Below are 23,805 nucleotides of genomic sequence, written 5' to 3'. Positions count from 1 at the left end.
TGATGTGTTTTTTAGTTTACTGAAAATCATTTTGGATTTAAGATATTAAAGCTTGCATGAGTTAATATTTATACGTTATAGCTCTTTAAAAACAAGAATAAAATAAAACAGCCTGTAATTTGGATGTGGTTTAAGGGAGAATGCCCTTTAACCTATTCCTCTCCCCCCAAAAAACTCAAAAGTATTTTAATTGTAAAATTCCAACAGCAGACTTTTTTTGTCAACAAATCCAGACACTTGACAGTAGTGGAAGGTATTGGGACTATTTCTGTAACATTATCCCCACGTGATAAGAGACAGCAGCATTTTACAAGGCCAGAAGACAGGGAGCAATGTAATAGCCACTAATTACATCATTTTCCACAAAAACAATTTTAATATGCTATTTAGAGTCTTCAGAATGGCCCCAAATCGTTCTTACAGTTTAAGACGCTCATTATAAATGCTATTCAGCTACTCACTTAACATCTGCACCTTGGTTTAATCACTCGCCAAGCTCTGTCTAGGACAGTCTTGAAAAGTTGCTATACTTCTTGCCCTTGCCCTGGTCTCATTCAGTGATAGAAATCGGGGAGGGGGTATCATAGTAGTGGTACTCTCCCAAGTTCCATCTACAAACCAAGATTTGCCCACTAAACTGAGATGCCACTCCGTCAGATCTTATTAATGTGATCCTCCTTCTTCTTTCTTGTGTGCTTTGATGAGCAGACTAATAGTTAGGAATGCTAGTATTAAATCATAATAGAGTTTAGCACTGACCCTCCTTTAAGATTAAAGGAATCAGTTTACTCCTCTCTGGGTTATAGTTTGAGGCTGGTGGCAGACTCAGGCAAATCTTGCATTAGTTGACACTCAGTTCACATATTGAAAACTATCTCTGCAACTATAAGGGTTCGAGATTTCTTTTTTAAATGGTGGGTTAGATTCTGGAGCACAGAGTGACACAGTTGAAAAAAACAATATCAATCAATCACGTTGCCTAGTTGCCATGAAACAATCCAACGTAGATCATGCTCTCATCTTTGTCCCATTGTTGAAGCACAACTCATGTGGAAGGAGTCCTAGTTAGGACAGAGTGCAGTTCCTTTATCAGGAGGAATAACTGCCATTCAGGAATGGAAAGCATTTGGTCAAATCTTCACACTGGCTCAGGCTTATTTGCATTGTTACAACCCAATGGCCCCCTCCCTTAGGGGGTCCCCTGGGGAGGCAGATCAGCATTGTATGTTGCTAACGCTGTTGTAAGCATCACAAGGCATTTTGGGAAGGGTTAAAGGCGCGAGTGTGGCGTAGAAGATTCCTTTGCAGGTTGTGAGAGGCTAAAGAGGGGAGGAAGGGAGAAGAGAATGAATTAACTCCACGCTCCAGCTAGGCCCGAAGATAAGAAGCTGACTCCAGCCCAAGGCCGCAGCACACATCCAACTCTTGGCTAGCTGCCTGCCAAGAAAGAAGGGGGCCTATTCCACCCCAACCAGCTATGAGAAAGGAGGATTCAGCAGAACAGAACTGCAGGGGGTGGCAAAAACGAGTGAGATAGTGAAGGTTGGCACGGGGGAAAACAACCGTTTTTCACATCCTTGGAGCCAGTGTGTTTTGGGAAAGCTGAGGAGGCCACAGAGAGCTGGTTTGGAATGGTACAAGGAGCACCAGGAACAGAGGTCCCTGAACAAAACACCCCCAAAAGAATCCAGGACTTAAAAACCCTCCTGAGAGCTGAAGCAAGTTGGAGATTAACAGTGGACCCTGGAGACCTGTGCGTGGGACAAGAACTTCCATCCACCCTTCCCCCTCTTCTTCTTACGTTACACCCAGGCTTAGCCAGCCTTGGGTAGGATCCCCAGCCTCAGGTAGGATCTCCGCTGTTCTTTTATTATTTTCTTATTAAAGCTTTAAAATTTGGACATGTGGTGTGCTCCGTCATCTCCTCCTCTACGATCCTGCGGCCTCAGCCTGATCACTTGACACCTCAGGCAGATTTGTAAGAGAAATCTGTCAGGAAAGCAGCCAGAGAGGAGTCACATGGAGATGCTCCCCCATCAGGAAATCCACAAGTGGTGTAGGGAAGAAATAGTGGCTCCTACATCATCTCCCTTTGGTCCCTAGCAGAGGGGACATGGCCAGAAAAAAGGTTGCCTCTGTGCTCAGCTGATATTTGACTGGAGGAACAACTCCTTGAGGCTGTTGGTAGCTAAGCATAAGATAGAGCGGCCTCAGGCCTGCTCTATATATTTTCCCAGGAGTGAAGGAGGAACTCTCCAAGATCAAAGACTTGCACAATTGGCTTAATGCTACCTTTGCTCTTCTTCCATCAACCTATGCCCAACACATCTTGGCCAGTTTGGAGTATCTGAGCCTCTGCCTCTGAGGAACAGCCACTACTGTCTCTTCCACATTCACAATGCCTTTTTGGAGAGCTGGAATATAAGAGGGAGTCACTCAGTAGCAGACCAGGCAGGGCATTTAATCTAACCTACCCATCCAAGCATTGATAGTTACCTGAGGTTTATTGCACTGATTTCAGAAATTAAATTCATGAAATGATGGTCACTGATTCATGCTTCTTTAAGTATATTTCATTGGTTGCATATAAAATTAGCAGCATGTTTTATAGAGGCGACTGTAGTGTATATCCTAATATATTTCACTACTGATTCATAGGCCCTGTTGTGGATAATCATTAGGCCTAATTCTGTTCTTGCACTGATTTTATACTGCTATAAAAAACATCATTGATTTCCATGGAATTATTCCTCCTTCATCCCTTAAATGGGAATGCAGCAGGGAAGCATGTTTTTAAGCTATTGGTGGTATTCTAGTTGGGGCTGATAGCAAGGCTATTGTTAAATTTGCCCTTCACTTCTCACTATAAGACCCAATTTTCAGTTGCTTATAACTTTAACCATTTGGATCGGAAATTTTCCATGCCAGAGAATGAGGCTGTGGAAATGCACCTAATCTCACCCAGGTTACAAATTCTGATGACCTTTTCTTTGAATAGCTATAGCACCCCCATGTTTTGGTAAAGGGACTTGAACTTTGGCAGGAGGGGTGACCTCTGTGTCCAGGATGTTCCTTATAGTTTCCCTGTATAAATCTGCCTACATTTGGCCAAGTTATAATCCTTTGAAAAATTATAATTTGCATGTGCTCTGTAGAGGTTTATTGGATTTTAGAAACTAACTGCCCTGAACATCCCATCTGTGCTGGGCAAGCTTCACCCCAGGGCTGACCAGGCCTTTCCCTACAATTGCAACTCTGAGTTGCTGTGAGCTATGCTGGGTCCAGGCACCTGAACTAGGAGCAGGGGATCTCTCATTCCTTTGCTTTCAGTAACCACCAGCTGGGACCCTGGGGGAGGAAGCTGCCTGATTCTGAGGCAGAGGGGAGAAGAGCCAGACCTATGTGGTGCATTAGGCCAAATAGATTGGGACAAGAAGCCTGCGGAGTGATTAGGACATGGAGTTGGGGTGGGAGACTGTGATTGGTTGGGCAAGGAGACAGGGAATGAGAACCAGTGAGCAGGGAAAAGAAACGAGGGAGAGGGAAGACAGATTGGATTAGGAGTTGGGGTGTGGGGAGAGAACTGGGACTGATGGGGCAAAAAGTTTGGAACAAAGAGCTTGAAGGAGACTGGGGAAGGCAATTGAGACTGGAAGCTATAGGGGTGGGAGGCATATAGAGACTGAGGCCTGGGGGGCACAGGGAGAAAACAAATACCTGTGAAACACTCTGGCAAAGTGTGTGTGTGTCATTCCCCTCTCGTCCTCATTGAAATAGGAAGAGACGCTACTGTTTCGATCAGTTATTGCTGCTCATTAGCTTAAGCAGTAGGGGTCTGTGTGATGGACCTAAAAGTTCCAGGTTAACCCTGCTGATGACCCGTGTGTGTCAGTATGATGGAATTTGTTTTCTCAGTTTGTTTTTTAAAACCCCTAGGAAGTTACACACAAAAAACATTAAAATAACATTTTTTATGGTTGCAATTTAAGCATTCAAAAGTTAAGGAATGCCAAAAGATTTCCTGTGCATTAATTAATTCAAATTAATTCAGCCCCTGTGCATATGCACTCTGAGACCATCTTTAATTACAGGATCACATATTTTTTTCCACATAACTCCTGCCTCATTCAATGCACAGAATAGACCTATTCTGGGGATGAATCAGAACTGTGTAGTGAAGAAGGCTCTTGTCTATAGGATTGCTGCTTCATTTGTTGCTAAAGCTGAAACATGTGTAGTGAATGAGGTAGGCGATTACAGGAGGAGAAGGGAAGATGTGCTAGTTAAGGCAGTTGAATGCTGCCCTGGAGAACCAGATTCAATCCCTGCTTCTGCCACAGAGTTCCTGTGTGATGCCACTAAAGATACTTAATCCAGCCTTTTCAGAGATGGTCACTAATTGGGTTTTCCTCATTTTCTTGGGGCCTGGTTTGAGACCCTGAGGTCTGATTTATAGAAGTGCCGAGCCCTTAACTGCAACTGAAGTCGGTAGGAGTTGTGCTTAGAATGTTAAGTGCAATATGATAACTACTCTGAAAAAAATCAGACCTCAAACGAGGCACCCAAAGGTAGTGGGCACCTTTCTCTTTCTGTGCCTTAGCTCCCCATCTGTAAAGCTGGGTTGATAACCCCTCACTTCACCAGGTGTTACGAAAGTACAGTCATTTCCATTTTGTGAAGCGTTCAAATACTACATGATGAACACCAGAGAAAAACTCATGAGGAAATTAATAATTCTGCCTTTGGAGCAGGGCTTGAATAGTCTGCAGTAAACAGGGCGCGGGGCCACCCACAGATAGTGGGGTGAAACCAGGATACTGAACAGCTGGTCATTAAGTGAACCCTGGGCATTCCATGCACTGAATGAGGCAGGGGAGCCCATGGAAAAAATAGTATGCAATCATAAAGGCTGACTCAAAATGTACACACATAAGGGGCCCAAATTAAATTAGCAAAAACTACCTTAATTCAGGTATTTCTTAACTGCTGAGTGCTTGGCTCTTCAACTTAAATCTTCTTTTAGTGCAACATTCTGTGTGTAACATTGACATGTTCTGACAGACATTTGGACACAGATCCACAGTTCATGAACGCTGCCATAATTGCACTGATTTCAATGCTGCTCTGCCATTTGACACCAGCTGAAGATCTAGCCTTGCTCTCTCTGGTCCAGATTGCAGTCCCATTACCCATGTTAGGTCCTATCATATATTCCTATGGGAGTACTCAAAGAGCAAGATACCACTTAATGTGACAAATGATACTGCTGCATATGATTTACCCCTATACAAACCGTAGTGTTCAGTTGGTAGGCACAGCTAATAATCCCAAATGGCACAGCTTCACCATTAAACCAAAAGCACAGCAGAGAGAAATGGCTGAAAGCCTGCGGCTAATAACATGGTTTTAAGCAAAAAGGATAACGTGCATGGTACCTATGTTACTATTGCTCATTGCCACATTTTACATAGTTTGACTCTTGGTGTGCAGGGCACATCACCCTACACATTTAACCGTGTAAGAACTATTTAAACTCCAAATCAAATTGATGGGGTTGGCTTTCTTTCCCTAGTTTCAATGGAAACATTGATATAAGGCAGTAGTTCTTTTCTGTAACCCTGTTGTTTTCCACTGGGAGTGCCTTAAATTGCAGTGAAAGCAATAAAATCCACTGAATAAAGTATATAGTACAGATTTTGTCTATGCATTGGGGAGTGCATTTCTTAAAATTAGAAATAAGATGTAAAATGATAGACCTGTGCCTGAAAACAAAGGCAATTTTAAATCTGCATACTTAGGGATTATCCACAGCGAGATTTCATACACGGGAAGTCAGGGTGTGAATGTACAGCACTGTAGCCTGTCATACACTACCAGTTCTGGAGTGCAATTTGCCCTATTGCTGCTTGAAACAGCATAGCTTAAACACGCTACAGTACTTTCCGTGTGTGGCAGCAACGCCCACACCAATGGTGTGTGGCAGGGAAGTGTGCATTCCAGATTTACATCTCAGTCTTCATGTGGACATGGTCTTACTATGGCTTAATTTGAAATGCCAGGATTGCAAATGTTGGATTCCATATAACCTTAAAATATATTGCAGACGTTGATTACTGTCCATTCAGGTCTTCATATAAATGCACATTTAAGATGCTTGTCCAAAATTGAAAATAATAATGCTCAGCCATAGCATATATTAAAAAGAACTGCAATTTTCAGTGTTAACCTCAACTATCCTCTCTTAGAACAAACCACACTCAGGCTCTAAACCAATGGAATAGGCCTTAGTAGAAAAAAATTATCATAAAAATAGACAAGAACTTTTATTCCCGTGTTATGCTTGTGAGCAGCAGAAATCTGCAGCTGAAGTTTTCAGAGCCAGATGTAGATCTTATCTAGGTAAGTGAAAATCAAGTTTAACTCCAGTGACTGAAAAGGAATTTTGTATTTTTTCCCCCCATGTAGCTGAGATTAACATCAGGTCCTCAATGGCTTTGAATATGGAATAATATAGAACAGCACAAATGTTCAAACATGATGATTTTACAAAAGGTAACGCTTTCAAAAGCACCCAAACAAAATGCTAAAAAGACCTTCTAGTGTATTTGCATTATTGTAGCCATGTCAGTCCCAGGATATTAGAGGCAAGCTGGGTGAGGTAATATTTTATTGGACCAGCTTCTGTTGGTGAGACAGACAAGCTTTTGAGCTTACAATGACCTGAAGAAGAGCGCTGTGTTGCTTGAAAGCTTGTCTCTCTCACCAACAGAAGCTGCTCCAATGAAAGTTATTACCTCACCCACCTTGTCTTTTATAATGTATTTAGCAGCCTGAATAAAGTCAATGGGACTTCAGTGCCTAAATCAGTTAGGTGCTTTTGAAAATTTTACCTGGAGTAACTGATGTGTCTGCTGGCTTTTGCCAATGTGTGTGTTTTAGTATTTCAAATGTCACTGTTGCAGCTGTATTGTTATAACATGGGTGTCGGCTTTGTGTACATGGTATTTCAGTATGGAAACTCAAAATTAAGACTTTGTGGCAATTCTCCTCTACCTTACTGGGGGAAAAAAAATTAGCCTTTCCCTTGTCTTCACAGTAAAGGGGGAAGATTACCTAGTGTCTCATCTTGTTCAAGTATTTTCAGGATGGAAAAGCTGGCGCGGGAGGAGGAGGGAAAGAACTGCTTGTTTTGCTAAGTGGAAGTGAAAGTTTTTTGTGGATTACGATACAGGGGGGAGGCTGAAGGTTAAAATTAAAATTCTGCATGCTCACTGGCTTGCTCTTGATCTAATTCTTACTGACATAATCAGCAGAAATCATGGTCTCCAAAGGGGAGACCTTGGAAAGAGGAAGAAAGTAGCATAAGGATCAGAATGGGTGAAACCAAGTCCAAAGCAAAATATAAACAAACAGTCCTTAGTGGTAATCTTGTTACATCTCATTGCTACAAATGGATACAAAGGGTTTCATGAGTAGGGGAAAAGTGTTCTTTCTTCAATGTGTGTCGAGGGGGATGATGGGACTGGGAAAGTAGAGACTATGGAAGAAACGAAGGATTACAGGGAGGGCCCACAGTGAATTTCAAGTGTGAAAAATGAGATGAGTGGGTGAAATAGGAAAGGAAAAATAGATTAAAGTGAAGGAAAAAACCAGGGGAGAGAGAAAACGTCAGCTTCTTTTGTGTAACAGCACAAGGGCTAATCAAGGCAGGTTTTGGGAGCTGCAGCTTCCCCCTCCTTGACGGGGATATGCTGTCAACGTTTTTAACAAAGCCCCATGCTCAAAAACGTAGGACATTCCTACGTAAAATACTCTTTGCTCCTCCAAAACAACAAGCCCACCAGTTGTATGCTCTCCCCACTCCCCCATTTCTTGGTAGCAGAGCAGCCAATGGGTGGTTACTGACTTTGCCTGGTGCATTCCCTATACACATGTAGAGGCAGTGCTGAGGAACACAGAGGGGAGTTCCCATTGCAGCAACTGTGTGGTGACACCAGTACTGGGTGAATTCAGGAAGAGTTTACGATTTTAACAAGCGGATCCCCCCTTGTTGTTGAGCAGGTTGGGAAACAGTTTTTACTGAATTCATTCCTCCCCCTCACCCACTTTCTGTCCAGCATGGTCAGTTCTCTGTGCACAGAGGGATGTGCTTTTAGTCCCCCTGCTACTGCAGGAGTGGTGCTTAACTGCTTACGCTTGGCACTCTAATTGCATTGGGTTGTAGGGATTCATGTCCTCAAGACTATCTTCGCAAAGAAGGCTAGAGCTTTAAAAAAGCTCAGTTCTCCTTTGTGGGGCTCAGTGGCCAGCTCTGTTAACAAGAGGTCTGCATAAGCCTGAAAGTGTTTGTACCATGCCCTACAACTGGGAAACTCCTTTTATCACTTATCAACCCTGATAAGAAACCTGGTTAGTCATGGTATGAGATATACACCCATCTCTACTTTGCTGAACAGTTCACTTACAAATCTCTAGTCAATCAAGATGGGTATCAAACATTAAAAAGCATAAACTACAGCGGAGATCATTCAAATCTACATACTAAGTGCCCAAACTGTCCAAATTAGTGACTATACAGTTGCAACCTTGTCATTCTTTCCCATAAAATGAGGTTTTTAATAACTACATGAATGCGTTTTAACCAAAGCTCATTTCAGGACAGATTTAGAAACCAGGAGACCTCAAGTCTTTATGCAATCATGTTTTAAACTATGTACCTATCAGTATATGTGCATGTGTACTTTTTGCTCCATGGACAAAAATGCCCTCTGATTCTAGGAGGATTATGATTGAGGTGATATTAAAAATGTATTTTTACTAACATACCTAGGAACACAAGCTGTAGGATCTAGTTACTCTTAAGAACAGAATTATTTCAATCATAGCACAGTCCACTTGCAAAAAATTGCAAAAGATTACAGTTGTGTGTGAAATAGTCATCCTTGTCCCAGACATTTTATAAATCATTAGCCAAATGAAAGATAACAGCATGGGGGGAAACACATTATTAGTTACATTTTTAAAGTGGCTTAACTCAACCTCCAGTTGTGTGTGTGGGGAGGGAGTTTGTTGGGTCTACAATGAACGACTGACACAAATGCATTTTGAATGCAATCAGGTAAACAGAGATACTTATATTTATGCCCACAGTAAATTGTGAACCCAAAATTGTATATGCAAAATTGAAGGTCATTTTTTAAAATCAGGTGCAACATGTCTGACTAATCTCTTACCAGTTAATTGTTATAAGCAGAACTATATAAAATTCTCCAAGTAGCAGTGACTAAGGGTATGTCTACACTGCAATTTAGGCCCAGAGTTAGTGGGGCTTGAGGCAGCTGACCCATGCTAATGAACCCTGGCCTTGAACATCTACATTGTATTTTAAACTTATGTTAAGAATTTTCTGACTCTTGCTTGAACTTAGGGTGCTGGTGTCCACACTGCAGTGTGCAGATCTGAGTCAAGTAAGCAGAATCCCTAGCACCACTCTGTCCCAAAATGTGGCTGCTGTAGCCCTAGGAATATGGTGCATTGTGGGAAAACTTTACTGTCCACTCTGCATGTCGCTTTGCAAAAGGCGCTCTCCATTGCAAACCTAGGAAGCTCTCTGATGGCATGCTTGCAGATTAGTGATGAGAACTGAATGGGTTAAGACTAACCCAACCTGCTACCATTTGGCAAGGAGGCGGGTGTGGGGCGGGTGCTTCCATTTTCAATAGAGTGGACTGCAGATTGTTGGGACAGAGAAGACTGAGAGTTTTCTCATGCAATTGTAGGCTACTTCGGGATGACACCCAGGGCCTGAGGCAAGCAGGACTGTGGCTACATTGCAAAGTAATAGGTCTCAGACCCTGGGTCCCAGCTTGGCTGGAGCTTGGACCCTCCAGCCCTGTAACTGCAATGTGGGTCCAAGGGGGGGTTAGCCTTGACTCAGGGCTCAAGCACAGGCTTACACTCCAGTGTAGATATATCTTAACTTCTCAGGCTGAGTTACTAGACTGAATTACATATAGGCAGTGGCTATTTGTGGATAATATACCCCATGCACTTGGTGCCTTCCACTTCAATTCATCAGTGTAGTAACCCAGATCTTTCACCCAGAGACTTGTGGCCATTAACATGGGCAACCCGGAAAAATTACAAATTAAAATGTTGAAAAAGCTGCATGACAAAATTACTGCATGACTTTTCTCCTGCCCTTTCTTCCTTGATGTCATGGTTTCTTAGTAAGGTAACAAATGCCATCCAGGATGAGGTATGTGTGTGCGACCACTGGCCCATGATTTCTCAGCTGAAAGCACACTGAACATTATTTCATAGCCCATTACACTGCAAAAGCTGTAGACACAAATAGCTTGTTCCTGCACCAGTTCAGATAGGAGGTTCAGGTACAATACCATTGACGTTGTGGTCATCTTATACTTTGAGTATCATTATACAGCTATGCAGTGCTGAAGAAGTGTGAAGAGATGGAGAGGAGGCCTATGCTGCAGCATCTGACACCTGCTCAGTGAATTATTTTGTAAAGACTATTGGATGATGCCATGTAAGTGGGAGCCCATAATTTTCTGTCAACCTTGTCCTTACTGTGTCCTTTACATTGAAGAAACCAAGAGTGCATCTCCACTGCAAAGCAGATCCCAATTTTAATTAATATAGTCTGCTATTAGAGCAGTGGCAATTTTAGATTACAACTGCATGTACACAAGGTGGTACTTACTGCTCTGAAGCTGCACTTCAGAAAGAGGCAGAAATTGACATTAAGAAGCAGATATAGTAGAGTATGACGTTCCTCACCTTGTTTCCTCTCCACAAGTAAAAGAAACACTTAAAAAAAACCCATATACAGCAGGCATGTATGTAGAGATTTCACAACCATATAAAGGAGTTCTTGATTTTTTACATGAAAAACCCATAGTTTTACCAAACTCTTTAATTAAAACATGAGATTGAGGAAGCTATACATTAGTGATATAAAATTATATTGAAGCTTTTGCAGCAACGAAACTTGTATGAAAGATTATCATAGAATTGTAGGCCTGGAAGGGACCTTGAGAGGTCATCTAGTTCAGTCCCCTGCACTCATGGCAGGACTAAAGTAGACCATCCCTGACTGGTGTTTGGAGATTAAGAGGTGGTTAGACAATGATGGAGATTCCACAGCCTCCTTAGGCAATTTATTCCAGTATTTAGGTTGATGTTGAGACTTTATTTCTCATATTCAGACATAACTGTCTGAAGAATTATTCTTTGAGCTTGAGACAAGGGTGGATAGTTTCATACCAGAAAGTTTTGGGGAAATGTTATTTTTGAGTTATTGAAGATTTTTTTTTTAATATTAAAACTACAATTCCAGCATTCAGACAATTTATTTGTGCTCATTAACTCAAAAATAGCTTATCAGTATGCAAAAACATCCCACAAACTGCATATAGTTAATGACCATTGCAGAGTCAGCACTTAGCCACATTTTGGGTAAGGAGAAGAGGGGTAGTCGAAAATTAACATGCCACACAAAATTTTCAGCTTCCTCACTTGGCATCTGGCATGACTAGAATTGACGCTTCATTAGAAACCCTGTCCCCTTTGTGACCTCACAATGAACAGTCCGTGTCAAAGATTTTAATCAGAGTAGAAAGGCCAAGGTTGAGTGCTTCTGAAACTCCAGCTCTAAATTATTCATGTATTCACACCGTTTTCTGTAATTTTGTACAATATTAACCTATTCTGTAATTTGGTAAAATATTTTGAACTACAGATATGAAAGTCTATAAAATAGGTATTGGGTGTTAAGCCCTCATTCCACATGAGCTATTGTATCAGAGTTGTAAATATCCTAACTGATCCTTTAAAAGACAGAAATCCAAACAACATGGATTTTTTTAAATAGGTAAACATTTGCGGATTCAACTATTATAAGTGACTTAGTGATGTTGAGTTGCCTTGCTTCCTTGTCAGTGATAACCAAACGCTTGTTTCATGTATAACTTAGCTTATAGTATAAAGAAAAATGTGTACAGAAAGGAAAATGTGCCACATTCAGTGTATTTTCTTGATGTGTACCTAAGTTGTATCATAGAACTATAGGGCTGGAAGAGACCACGAGAGGTCCTTTAGTCCAGTCCCTTGCGCTGAGGCAGTTTTGATTTTCCATGTGATACAGTTACAGCCCTTACTTTACTTGATATCTTTCTGATTAGGTACTCTACAGTACTTTGTTATTAATATTGAAAAACAGTGCAGAAAAAACATCCCAGTTAAAATAGATAATTCTTCTTTAGAGCAAAAACTGAAAATCTGTTGAAGTTTGACTACCCCCCCCCATGTTACATAATAATTTGGATATATTTATATTAAAACATGATCACCAGTCAAACTAGTGGCAACTAAAAACAATACATTACTGTGACTGTTTTAAAAAAAATCAGAACAAAATACACCATGTGTTGGTGGATTAAGCACAACAAAACGCTAGTATTCTTTAAAAGTGTCTACTAAATATAATAAAAAGAATAAGATAATTAACATTTAGTTTGTTACATTTAAAAAAAAAAATCAGATGTACATATTTCTATTGCCTGTTAGGTAAACCTAAGTCAGTGTTTCTCAGGCTGGGGTCACTGCTTGTGTAGGGAAAGCCCCTGGTGGGCCGGGCCGGTTTGTTTACCTGCTGCGTCCACAGGTCCAGCCGATTGCGGCTCCCACTGGCTACGGTTTGCTGCTCTAGGCCCATGGGAGCTGCTGGAAGCGGCATGGGCCGAGGGACTTACTGGCTGCTGCTTCCAGCAGCATCCATTGGCCTGCAGTGGCAAACTGCGGCCAGAGGGAGCCACAATCGGCTGCACCTGTGGACGTGGCAGGTAAACAAACCGGCCCGGCCCACAAGGGGCTTTTCCTACACAAGCGGTGATACCAGTTTGGGAAACACTTTTCAACTATTACAAAAAAGAAAAAAGTCATTGTTTAAAGTCAAACATTCAAATCAGTTGATACAACATTACAGTACAGTCAACTAACATCATTGAAGATCTAGTCTTCTTTTCTCAGTTTGAGTCTTTAGACCAGAGTGTTATAAAACTGGTTCAATGCCATTTCAAAACTGTATGTTAGCTGTTGCAGGATACTGTACTCTCTACTGATGGCTTCAGAAGAAAGGGGCTGTGCTAGCTGTAAATCACAAGGTAACCCCAGCCTGTCATTAATTTTATTCAGTACTGTAGTTAGAACAGCATTATGTTTAGCACAACTAAAAAAAAAAAAAAAAAAAAAGTAAATTGGAAGCTAGGTGAAGCTGCCATTTGTGTCAAACAATTGCGATACGCTATACTAAAAAATTCTGAAATATCCACCTGTCCTCACCACTCTGCCACAAACTAGCAAAGTCAAAAAAATACAAAAGTCTTCAAATTTTCATTTTTGCAGAATAAAGCAAAAAAGCCTTTGTGCTCCTTACTACCAGAAGCAGAATATCCTCTGAGTTACCACATGTAATAGCTTCTGGTTGTGTCAACTTGGGTTGGCTTGGTCTCTGCAGAACCATCCTTGTCTTTTTCACTGTCACCTTCCCAGAGATTAATAAGTGGTGGATAGAGCTCATTCAGTGGGATTGAAGAGGTCTTTTGCATATACTTTTTCAATGAATGGTGGTAGTTTTTTCTCTTAAACCTTTTAGCAATATAAACAGAGATGGACGCAAGGCTGATCACAGCAAACATTGAACCCATTACAGCTGCAAGGGCGGTACTGGTTTCTTGGTCAGAAATGTCAAGGGCAAAAGCTGCATTTTTTGTTGTAACATTAACACAAGACTTTTGAGTTTGCTGATGGATATTTGATACAGTTAGACAGACCTCGTAATCTGTGGATGGCTGCAAATGAGTGAGGTTATATTCATGTACATCAACTGGGACCCTCGCGGTGTATGTAATGTGAGGGTTATCAATCTTCATAGTGGCTGAGGACCATTTTAAATTGGAGGTCATGACATTGGAATTAACCTTCCAAGAAACTAATATCGAATGAGACTCAGCTTGCTTGACATATATTTTCAGCACTTGTGTACCATCCAGAAGAGTTCCATTCACTCTTATAGTAGCTACTCTTGTATCAGCCCCTTCTATATTTTGAGCAACACATGTGTATCTTCCAGAGTCTTCAATCTGAATATTCGAGATTTCCAGGGTACCTTCACTACTCAGCTTGTACTTGTCTGAGAGACTTTCAACTGTCATTTTATTTCCAAGTGGAGTTACCCAATAAATTTCTGGTTCGGGTTCGGCCATGGCTCGACAATCTAGAAACACTGTCATGCCAATGTCCAAATTCAAATGATTTGGAAAAGTGTCATGAGAAATCATTGGAAGACATTGTTCACTTGAATCCTGTATTAACACTTCTTTCACCTGTTGTCCTCTGTATTCAGGTGGCATAGCACAAAACATTGATAGAGGCTCCATAAAACGGATATTGGTTTTGTTTGAGTTGATCCAGTGAATGACACAGTCACACCTGAGTGGATTACTGTGAATACTGATCTCACGCAGATTTGGAAGGGATTCCACTGTCTTTTGGTAGACTGCGTTCAAAGCATTGTTGTTCAGCATCAGGCTTTCTAAAGCAGGAACATTACGAAATGCTAGACGATGTATATAAGACAACTTTGGATTGTTGGTAGCTTCAAGCTTCGTAAGTTCAGGTAGGTTGTCCAGTGCATACCTATCAACAGAAACTAGTTCTCCCATATTATTGATCCCAAGTTCTTTCAACCGCAGCATATTTTTAAAGTCACCTTCTTGGATTTTGTGAATTGGGTTTTTGTTGAGGTCAAGGAATTTTAAATTTGGAACTTTCTCAAGAGCAAGCTGAGGAACCTTGACCAATTTGTTATCATAAAAGGAAAGACTTTCAAGACTATCCAAGCCTACTAATGCATTTCCAGGAATATCAGTGAGGTACATACCTGCCAAAACCAGACTTCTTAAATTTGAGAGTGGCTTGAAGTTCATATCTAGTATTCCAATCACTGGATTTTCTCCAATCATAAGGATCTCCAGGTTAGAAGTAGAATCAAACCAACGACTGTCAATAACCTTTAATTTGTTAGAGTTAAGATGAAGTCTTAAAAGGTTCCTCAGGCCAGAGAATGCATTTGCAGAGATGCTACTAATCTGGTTATGGTTTATGTATAGTTCCTGGAGATTGCAAAGGTCCTGCAAACAGTAGTCAGTCATCTCTGTTATCTGGTTTTCCTCCAAATGTAAAGTAGTGAGCTGAGTCAGATTTGAGAGTCCCACATCTCTGATACTAGTAAAATTATTCTGTGAAAAATCTAACTCTGTTAAATTGAAAAGCTGTTGGAGTTCATCCGTGGTCTTTGCAATGTTGTTGCTTTGTAAGAGAAGAACTTGAGTGTCACTGGAAAGATTGCTGGGGATTTTTGTTAAACGAAGGTCATTGCAGTCAACTGTTGTAGCTTCTCTGTAGGTCGACTGTGGTGTAAACCATGGCCTGATTTCACATACACAAAGCTGTGGACATTCATTATTCTGTAGAGAAGGCTCAGTTACTGAATTCATTAGCAATTCTAGCACCAACAGGCAAGCTATTAAAACCAATTTAATCCTAGCCATATTGGTTTGCTAGTAAGTTCAGCTGCCTAGCCCCTTAAAATAGCAAAAGACTGATTATATAAATCAGTATCAAGAAAAAAAAAAAGTACAAATTAAAGTTGAGGTTGAAACTCTTGGACATTCAGAATATGAAAGATGGTTTTCAGAGTCTCTTCACTCTTCTCCTTTGTTCAGAGTGCTTGTACAAAGCTCTGCTGCATGCGTTGGTTAACCAAAATCAGTATCTGGCAAGGTGCCTGAAAAGCAGATTAGGACAGATGTTATGTTCATTTCATAAACATTTTTATACATTTCGTATGTTCATTTTCATATAGATGTATGTTCCTTTCATTTCTTCCTTCTCTAGATAAAGTTATTATAAATAAGAACCCTTTTAATTTCCAAATTCCTTAAATGAAAATTCCACTTAGGTATGGTAGAAACTCTTTTTCTACAGTTAATTCAAATTAGAACTATTTTTGATATTCGTAGCTGACTGAACATTAGCCACTAGAAAACAAAATACTTAATTTACAAATACATCACAAAAAGATTAACTGAAAATTTAACATTGTTGAAGCGTGTGGTCTTGGAGCATGAGCTTTCGTAGGTGAATACACACTTCGTCGGATGCATGCATTCACCCACGAAAGCTCATGCTCCAAAACTTCTGTTAGTCTATAAGGTGCCACAGGACTCTTTGCTGCTTTTACAGATCCAGACTAACACGGCCTACCTCTGATACGTGTTGTCTTGTTTTTCTTGCAAAACACTAAAAATATTGAAACCCACTAAAATGTGTTTCAAACTGGAGGTAGGCCAGGGAAATCAGTGTTCTGAACTCAGTATTGATTAGATTTAAGACTTGGTTCACTTTTGGGCTCAAGACCAAGCCAATGTAATATTTTAGGTTCAATGGCACTGAAATCTAGCAAGATGTTCTCTTAAAAATTTCAACTGACCATTGGAAAAATCTTCCAGGACTTCCACCATTCTGGGTTGATCTCACCCAGTTCCAGAGAATGGGGTCTACTGGTTTGGGATCTAACTGCACTCAAAACAATAGTGATTGGATTTTATCTAGGGAGTCAAATCCAAATTAAAATTTTGCAGGTCAGACCCTTGTATATCAGAAACTCCAAGTCTGAATAAGAAATACAAATAGATATGGTGTACAAAGAAGAGGTTAAACAAAACTGATAAAATACAAGTTAGCCTGGAAAATAAGTTTTAATATACAAATTTCCAATATGATATTTAAAAAATGAATGGATTATGAATGTTTATTTATTGGACTAATGACATTTATTTTAGTTTTCAAAACGTTGAGTTTTATTTCTGTGTGTCATATAGTGAGCACAAGCAAATAAAACTTCATAATGACTGAGCTACTTCTCTTCCTCCTCCTCAGACTCCCCACATGGTTGGAAGTTGCCTCCAATTGTAGCTTCCACTGACCCAAAATATGATGGCTGGATCTCCCATATGATGATAGGATCCATTATTCCAATAGGTTGGACAGTGTAAGATAGATCTATATAATATACTACCTTCAGCATCCATTTAATGTGTTTCTGTTAATGAAAAGACTCCTAAATATTTATGGAACAACCTCCCATATGGGCTTTCAGAATCTGAATCCAGAAACTATACCATCTCACTGCACATCACATGAGCTAAAGAAGGAACTCCATTAGCTAGTAGCAGAAGTAGGCTGTTGTAGTCTAATGAATCAAGGTCATGACATACACCGGGGTAGGCAACCTATGGCACGCGTGCTGAAGGTGGCACACAAGCTGATTTTCATTGGCACTCACACTGCCCGGGTCCTGGCCATTGGTCCGGGGGGCTCTGCATTTTAGTTTAATTTTAAATGAAGCTTCTTAAACATTTTAAAAACCTTATTTACTTTACATACAACAATAGTTTAATTATATATTCTAGACTTATAGAAAAAGACCTTCTAAAAATGTTAAAATGTATTACTGGCAAGCGAAACCTTAAATCAGAGTGAATAAATGAAGACTCGGCACACCACTTCTGAAAGGTTGCCAACCCCTGACATACACTTTGTCAGTATCTTCATATAGAACTCTACAAAAGACCTCCTGCTTGATATCTTCATTCTCTTATTATGAGAGGTTTCTCCCTAGTGCTGGAAATGATCTCCACTGTAGATTGTCATCATCGCTACTGCCTACAAACTGTGGAACCTAATATTGCAGTCCTTACCCAGAAACCATTCCCACTCAACTTCTGTGAGGGCTTTGTCTGAGCCCAGTAGTTGATAAAACATCTCCTAAATGTAGCTGTTTGCATTGCATTGAGCATCTGTGGGTACAGTATTCACAGCATTTACTTATTACTATGCAAAGCTTGCCAACTGTAGGTGTCACATTAGACTGAAGTTATTCCTAAAACAAAAGCCTTTGAATTACAGTTAAATTGACATTATTTGGGAAACCTACTCTATTAAAATTTCTTGAGTCATTAAATTTACCTTCAAGGCATATGCCAGGCTCTTGACAGAAAACTTCTTGATGTCTGCTTTCTAAAAAAATCCTCTCATATCCCCCCTTAGTCCTCTCTTTTCCAAGCTGAAAAGTTCCAGTCTTATTAATCTCTCCTCATACGGCAGCCATTCCATACCCCTAATAATTTTTGTTGCCCTTTTCTGAACCTTTTCCAATTCTAATATGTCTTTTTTTGAGATGGGGCAACCACAGCTGCACACGGTATTCAAGATGTGGGCATACTAATGATTTATATAGAGGTAATATCATATTTTTGGTCTTATCTATCCTTTTCTTAATGATTCCAACATTGTTAGTTTTTTTTGACTGCCGCTGCACATTAAGTGGATGTTTTCAGAGAACTATTCACGACTCCAAAATCTTTCTTGAGTGGTAACAGCTAATTTAGACCCCAACATTTTTTATGTACAGTTGGGATTATGTTCTCCAGTGTGCATCACTTGGCATTTATCAACATTGAATTTCATCTGCCATTTTGTTGCCCAGTCACCCAGTTTTGAGAGATCTTTTTGTAGCTCTTCGCAGTCTCTCTAGGACTTGACTATCCTGAGTAGTTTTGTATCATCTGCAAATTTTGCCACCTCATTGTTTACACCCTTTTCCAGATCATTTATGAATATTTTGAATAGGACTGATCCTAGTACAGACCACTGAGGGACACCACTATTTACCTCTCTCCATTCTGAAAACTCAACATTTATTCCTACCCTTTGTTTCCTATCTTTTAACTAGTTACCAATCCATGAATGCTACCATTGAAGTCCAGGACCTCCATCTCTTACCTAGCAGCCTAAATTTGGCCTCCGGGCTCTCTCTCTCCTATCCTTCCCTGTGTCATTAGTACCTAGGATGTACCATGACCACCAGCTTCTCCCCAGCACTATAAGTAAGGCTATCTTGATATCTCAAGAGATACGCAACCTTCGCACCAGGCAGGCAAGTCACCATGCCGTTCTCCCGGTCATTGCAAACACAGTTATCTATGTTTCAAATGATCAAATCACCCATTACTAATACCTGTCTCATCTTAATAACTGGAGTCCCCTCTCCCAACTCCAGAGGTATCCTCAGTGAGGGAGGATACCACAGCATCATCTGGAACAGCTATGGGATTGTTTCCCTCAGGTGTGGGTGGATTTTAGAGACAACTGCAGTTGGCAGTGTATGCCACACCAGATCCCCAGATGAGGCAATTCTGCTCCAAGTGTTCCTTCCTGCGGATTCTCTTCTATAGCATATACTATACAACTGAAGTGAGAGGCAGACAATGGTTTACAAAGCTCGTTTCCAACCCAAGGAGAGAGATTACTTTCTTAATCATAGGAGGAGGGAATGAAGGGGAAGTTCCAAACTGTATCAGTTTATTAGGAAGATAGCAGTTGCATGAGGAAATAAAGGTCAAAGAGTCATCTGGAAGTAGAATATTTCTGTGGTGAATGGTATCAAGTTTGGTTCAGATAAGCTTCAAATGTTTTTATTTAATGCTTGATAGAATGACTCTAAAGTGAATACTCTAACTTAAAACAGTAGTGCCAGTTTTTGTCTTACATTCTTTTAGGGAGGGGGGATGTTGGTGATTAGATGCTGGCAGGCAGTGACAGCCTAGTAGCAGAAGGTACGGGAGATCTCCAGAATTCTAACTTAAAGGACTGTTCTCTCAGTCTTTCAGAAATGAACTGAGGGAAAGTCTATCAGAGCAGAGGTCTCGGATTAATTTTACACTGAAATAATAAAAATTTGCTATCTGAAATAATTGAATTAATGGATTAAATTACAATTTAAATACCAAAAATGGTGCTAATATTAATTTGAATGTTTAAATGAGTTTGTTTCTGCCATGTCCTTGCACCGCTTCTGTGCATTTCCTGTGAATATTTCAAGCAAAGGTACTTACAAGCAAAAATGCTCAGAGAAAGTGAATGTCAAGGTCACAGGCATCGATATTTGAACCAGTATTGCTAGTTTGCTTGTCCAGTCAGGAAACAGGACCATCACCACTCACAAGTAAGCAATACAGCTCAAATATACATGTCTGATTCAAAGAGTTAAAAAGAAAATCTAAAAGGATATTTGTTGAATTAGATTTAAATGTATTTAAGAAAATTTAAATCTTCTCACAGAATATCCACAAGCAGAAAAAGAGCATAACAATTATTCATTCCAAATGATTGGTTTACCCCCACTTTGCCTACATGTATTTACATCTAAAATTTTACCTATAAGGACTTCATTAGCTTTTTCCATTAGGATTTTGAATAAACTGTAAAAACAAACTTTTGTTTGTTTAATGCTTATATCCCATCATTTGTACATTACATTTCTAGCTCATATTGCAGAGGTTGGCAACCTTTCAGAAGTGGTGTGCCGAGTCTTCATTTATTCACTCTAATTTAAGGTTTCACATGCCAGTAATACATTTTAGCGTTTTTAGAAGGTCTCTTTCTATAAGTCTATAATATACAGGAAAACTATTGTTGTATGTAAAGTAAATAGGGTTTTTAAATGTTTAAGAAGCTTCATTTAAAATTAAATTAAAATGCAGAGCCCCTCAGACCGGTGGCCAGGACCCGGGCAGTGAGAGCGCCACTGAAAATCAGCTCGTATGCCGCCTTCGGCATACGTGCCATAGGTTGCCTACTCCTGCCAGATTGCATAAGGATACATTTCTGATTTTATTGAACAGAGTCTTGGTTTCTAAACATTGTAGACATATGACTGTAGAAGCTAACCGTGACACTCTCTCTCTCTTCTCTAGGTAAGTTATTTTCTATTGTAGATAGATTTAATTTTCTTTCCCCCCCCCACTGAAAAATGTTCTTTATAAATGACTTGAACATTATTGGCTCCAATCTCATCCAGCCCTAGGGCAGCTTGGATGAAGCTATAAATGTAATCAAAAAGCAAATTCTGATTGGCTTCAGATGCCCTACCCATTTTAATGCTTGCGCAATGACAGTCCTGAGACGGGTGTGTAAATCGGCAGATGGGCAAAAAGGCAGCAAGTCATAGGAGTTTGAAAACTAAAACCAAAGCTGCCACTTTGCTGAGCTTAACAAGGAACCAGTAATTATGGAAAAAGCAAAGCATACTGGAATACAGGTAAATATGAATATGAATGGAAACTCTGTTCTACGGCCTTAGATCCATGTTTGATTTCCCATACTGTTTCGGACAACCAATCATGCCTAGATACCATGGTAATGGTGTTAGATGTAGGCTTGGCACAGCATGGCTTTGCATCTGCTTGATGATTATTGTTTGCAGTTGGGGTCCTTATGCTGACTCTGCACAGAATGTTTTAAGTTTCTTGAGATACATAAAGGCAGATGTACTGGTCACTCTTGCAGCTTGATTCCATGTCCCCTCACTCTACTGCCCATGGAGAGGGACTGCAGAGTAGAACTCTATGGCACACACCAGCATGGAGTCCCCCTGCAGGGCATTTCTGCATAATGACTTCCCCTGCCTAATGCAGGAAAACTATTGTAGGGGTTGTTTTTAAAAACTGCTCTAGCTAAACAAACATCTTTATTGATCTTTTCAAAATAGGTCCAATCCTGTGATGTGCTAGCTTTCAGCTCCCAGTGACTACAATGGAAGCTGCAGTTACTCAGCAAGATTGTGCTCTTATTTGCCTCTCAGTGGTTTTTAGAGTGGCTCTATATGCACACAAATCCTTGTTCGTCAAATGTTTATGTATCTATTCTTGTTATTAACTTCATGAAACAAATAGTTGGGGAAAATATAGATAAGGAAGCTAGAAGCTCTGGAAGGGATTTTCAAAAGGACTCAGTATCGGCCTTTATCTGCTCCCACTGTAGGGCAGTTTAGGGCAAACTTAGTCATTCTGTCAAGTATCAGAGGGGTAGCCATTCCATCATGTGCCTATATTGGGACCAGCAACAAACAAGTGGCATTTAAGAAGATGATTGAACAAAGGCTAAAAGCTGCTGGCCTCTGCGTAGGTAACAGAGCACGATATCTGATCCATCTTTTGCAGCATTATAGCGACCGCAGATGAACCCCTAGGATCCATTTCCCCAAAGCAGCAGTCTTGGATCACAGAGAAGATTATAGAGTAGTGTGATCAACAAAGGCAGTTAAGAGCAAAAAGGATGAGAGATGAATCTGCAAAAAGCAGTACTTCTGTATCACATGAGAAAGAGATGGACTCATTAAAGTGGCAAAAGAAGATTGGCTTGAATAACCATGCATTGATACACAAAATTCCTTTGCAGTAAATGCTGCTAGGAAGACCTATCAAACCATCAAGACTCTTTTCAAAAGTTTTTCTTGTAGGAAAAATACCATTTCACCAAACACTTGGGGTAAATATTGCTGATAACTATAGAATGAGCAAAATTAACTGGATATTGGAAGTGAATATGGCAGAAGAGATCTACATGAGAAGCTCCCCTGTGATTGAAGACACTGAGGAAGCTGCATAGATACTGAAAAGCAATAAAGCATCTGGATTGGATAACACATAAGCAGAACTAATTAAAAGTAGTGGAGACACATTCATCCTGGCATATCATAACACTGTTAATGTGATTAGGAAGTCTGTGAAATGGCCCAAGACTTGGACGTAGTCCCTGATGGTTCCTATTCATAAAAAGGAAATTACCATACAATCCTATTGACATACTGCTGTGCATTTGTCATGGTATAATCCCCCACTCTGAACCTTAGCGTCCAAAAGATGGGGTACCGGCATGAATTCCTCGAAGCTCAATTACCAGCTTAGTACTTGTACCGCTGCCACCAACCAGGCATTCCAGTGCCTGGTACACTCTGGTCCCCCCAAAACCTTGCCCGGGGACCCCCAAGATCCAGTCCCTCTGGATAGTAACACAAGGAAAGTAAACCCTTTCCCTCACTGTTGCCGCTCCGAGGCTTCCCCTCTCTGGGTTACCCTGGAAGATCACTGCGATTCAAACTCCTTGAATCTTAAAACAGAGGGGAAAATGCACCTTCCCCCCTCCTTCTCTCTCCCCTCCCAGACTCTCCCTGAGAGAGAAAGTAATCCTAACACAGAGAGAAAATTAACCTCTCTCTCCCCCTTCCCTCCTTTCTCCCCACCAATTCCCTGGTAGATCCAGATCCAGACCCAGTCTCCTGCGGTCTCACCAGAATAGAAAACGAACAATCAATCAGGTTCTTAAAACAAGAAAAGCTTTTAATTAAAGAAAGAAAAAACAGTAAAAATTATCTTTGTAAATTTAATATGGAATATGTTACAGGGTCTTTCAGCTATAGACACTGGGAATACCCTCCCAGCCTAAGTATACAAGTGCCAAAGTAAAATCCTTTCAGCAAAATACAAATTTGAACTCCTTCCAGCCAAATACACATTTGCAAATAAAGAAAAACAAACATAAGCCTAACTTGCCTTATTTACCTAGTACTCACTATTCTGGACATATAAAGAGACTGTATCAGAGAGATTGGAGAGAAACCTGGTTGCACGTCTGGTCCCTCTGAGCCCCCATAGTGAACAACCACCAAACACTAACAGCACACACAAAAACTTCCCTCCCTCAAGATTTGAAAGTATCCTGTCCCCTGATTCCTGTGGCACCTTATAGACTAACAGACATTTTGGAGCATGAGCTTTCGTAGGTCATGCATCTGACGAAGTGGGTATTCACCCACGAAAG

General features: G+C 40.5%; 2 protein-coding genes across 4 annotated transcripts in view; one reads left to right on the top strand and one right to left on the bottom strand.

The window, feature by feature from the left end:
• Positions 1 to 23,805, top strand: part of SUMF1 (sulfatase modifying factor 1) — a 353,454-nt gene that overhangs the window by 298,239 nt on the left and 31,410 nt on the right. The gene's annotated exons all lie outside the window — the stretch shown is intronic.
• LRRN1 (leucine rich repeat neuronal 1) overlaps positions 11,354 to 23,805 on the bottom strand; it is a 36,046-nt gene continuing 23,594 nt past the window's right edge. The window contains exon 2 of the mRNA XM_050957364.1: positions 11,354 to 15,868. Coding sequence (XP_050813321.1) covers positions 13,482 to 15,632 — 2,151 coding nt within the window. The 5' untranslated portion in view covers positions 15,633 to 15,868 and the 3' untranslated portion in view covers positions 11,354 to 13,481. The remainder of the gene's footprint in view (positions 15,869 to 23,805) is intronic.

This window comes from Gopherus flavomarginatus, chromosome 6 (assembly GCF_025201925.1).
Source record: "Gopherus flavomarginatus isolate rGopFla2 chromosome 6, rGopFla2.mat.asm, whole genome shotgun sequence".
Taxonomy (NCBI): domain Eukaryota; kingdom Metazoa; phylum Chordata; order Testudines; family Testudinidae; genus Gopherus; species Gopherus flavomarginatus.
Note: the sequence above shows the minus strand (reverse complement) of the source record. Positions and strands in the feature narration are given on the sequence as shown.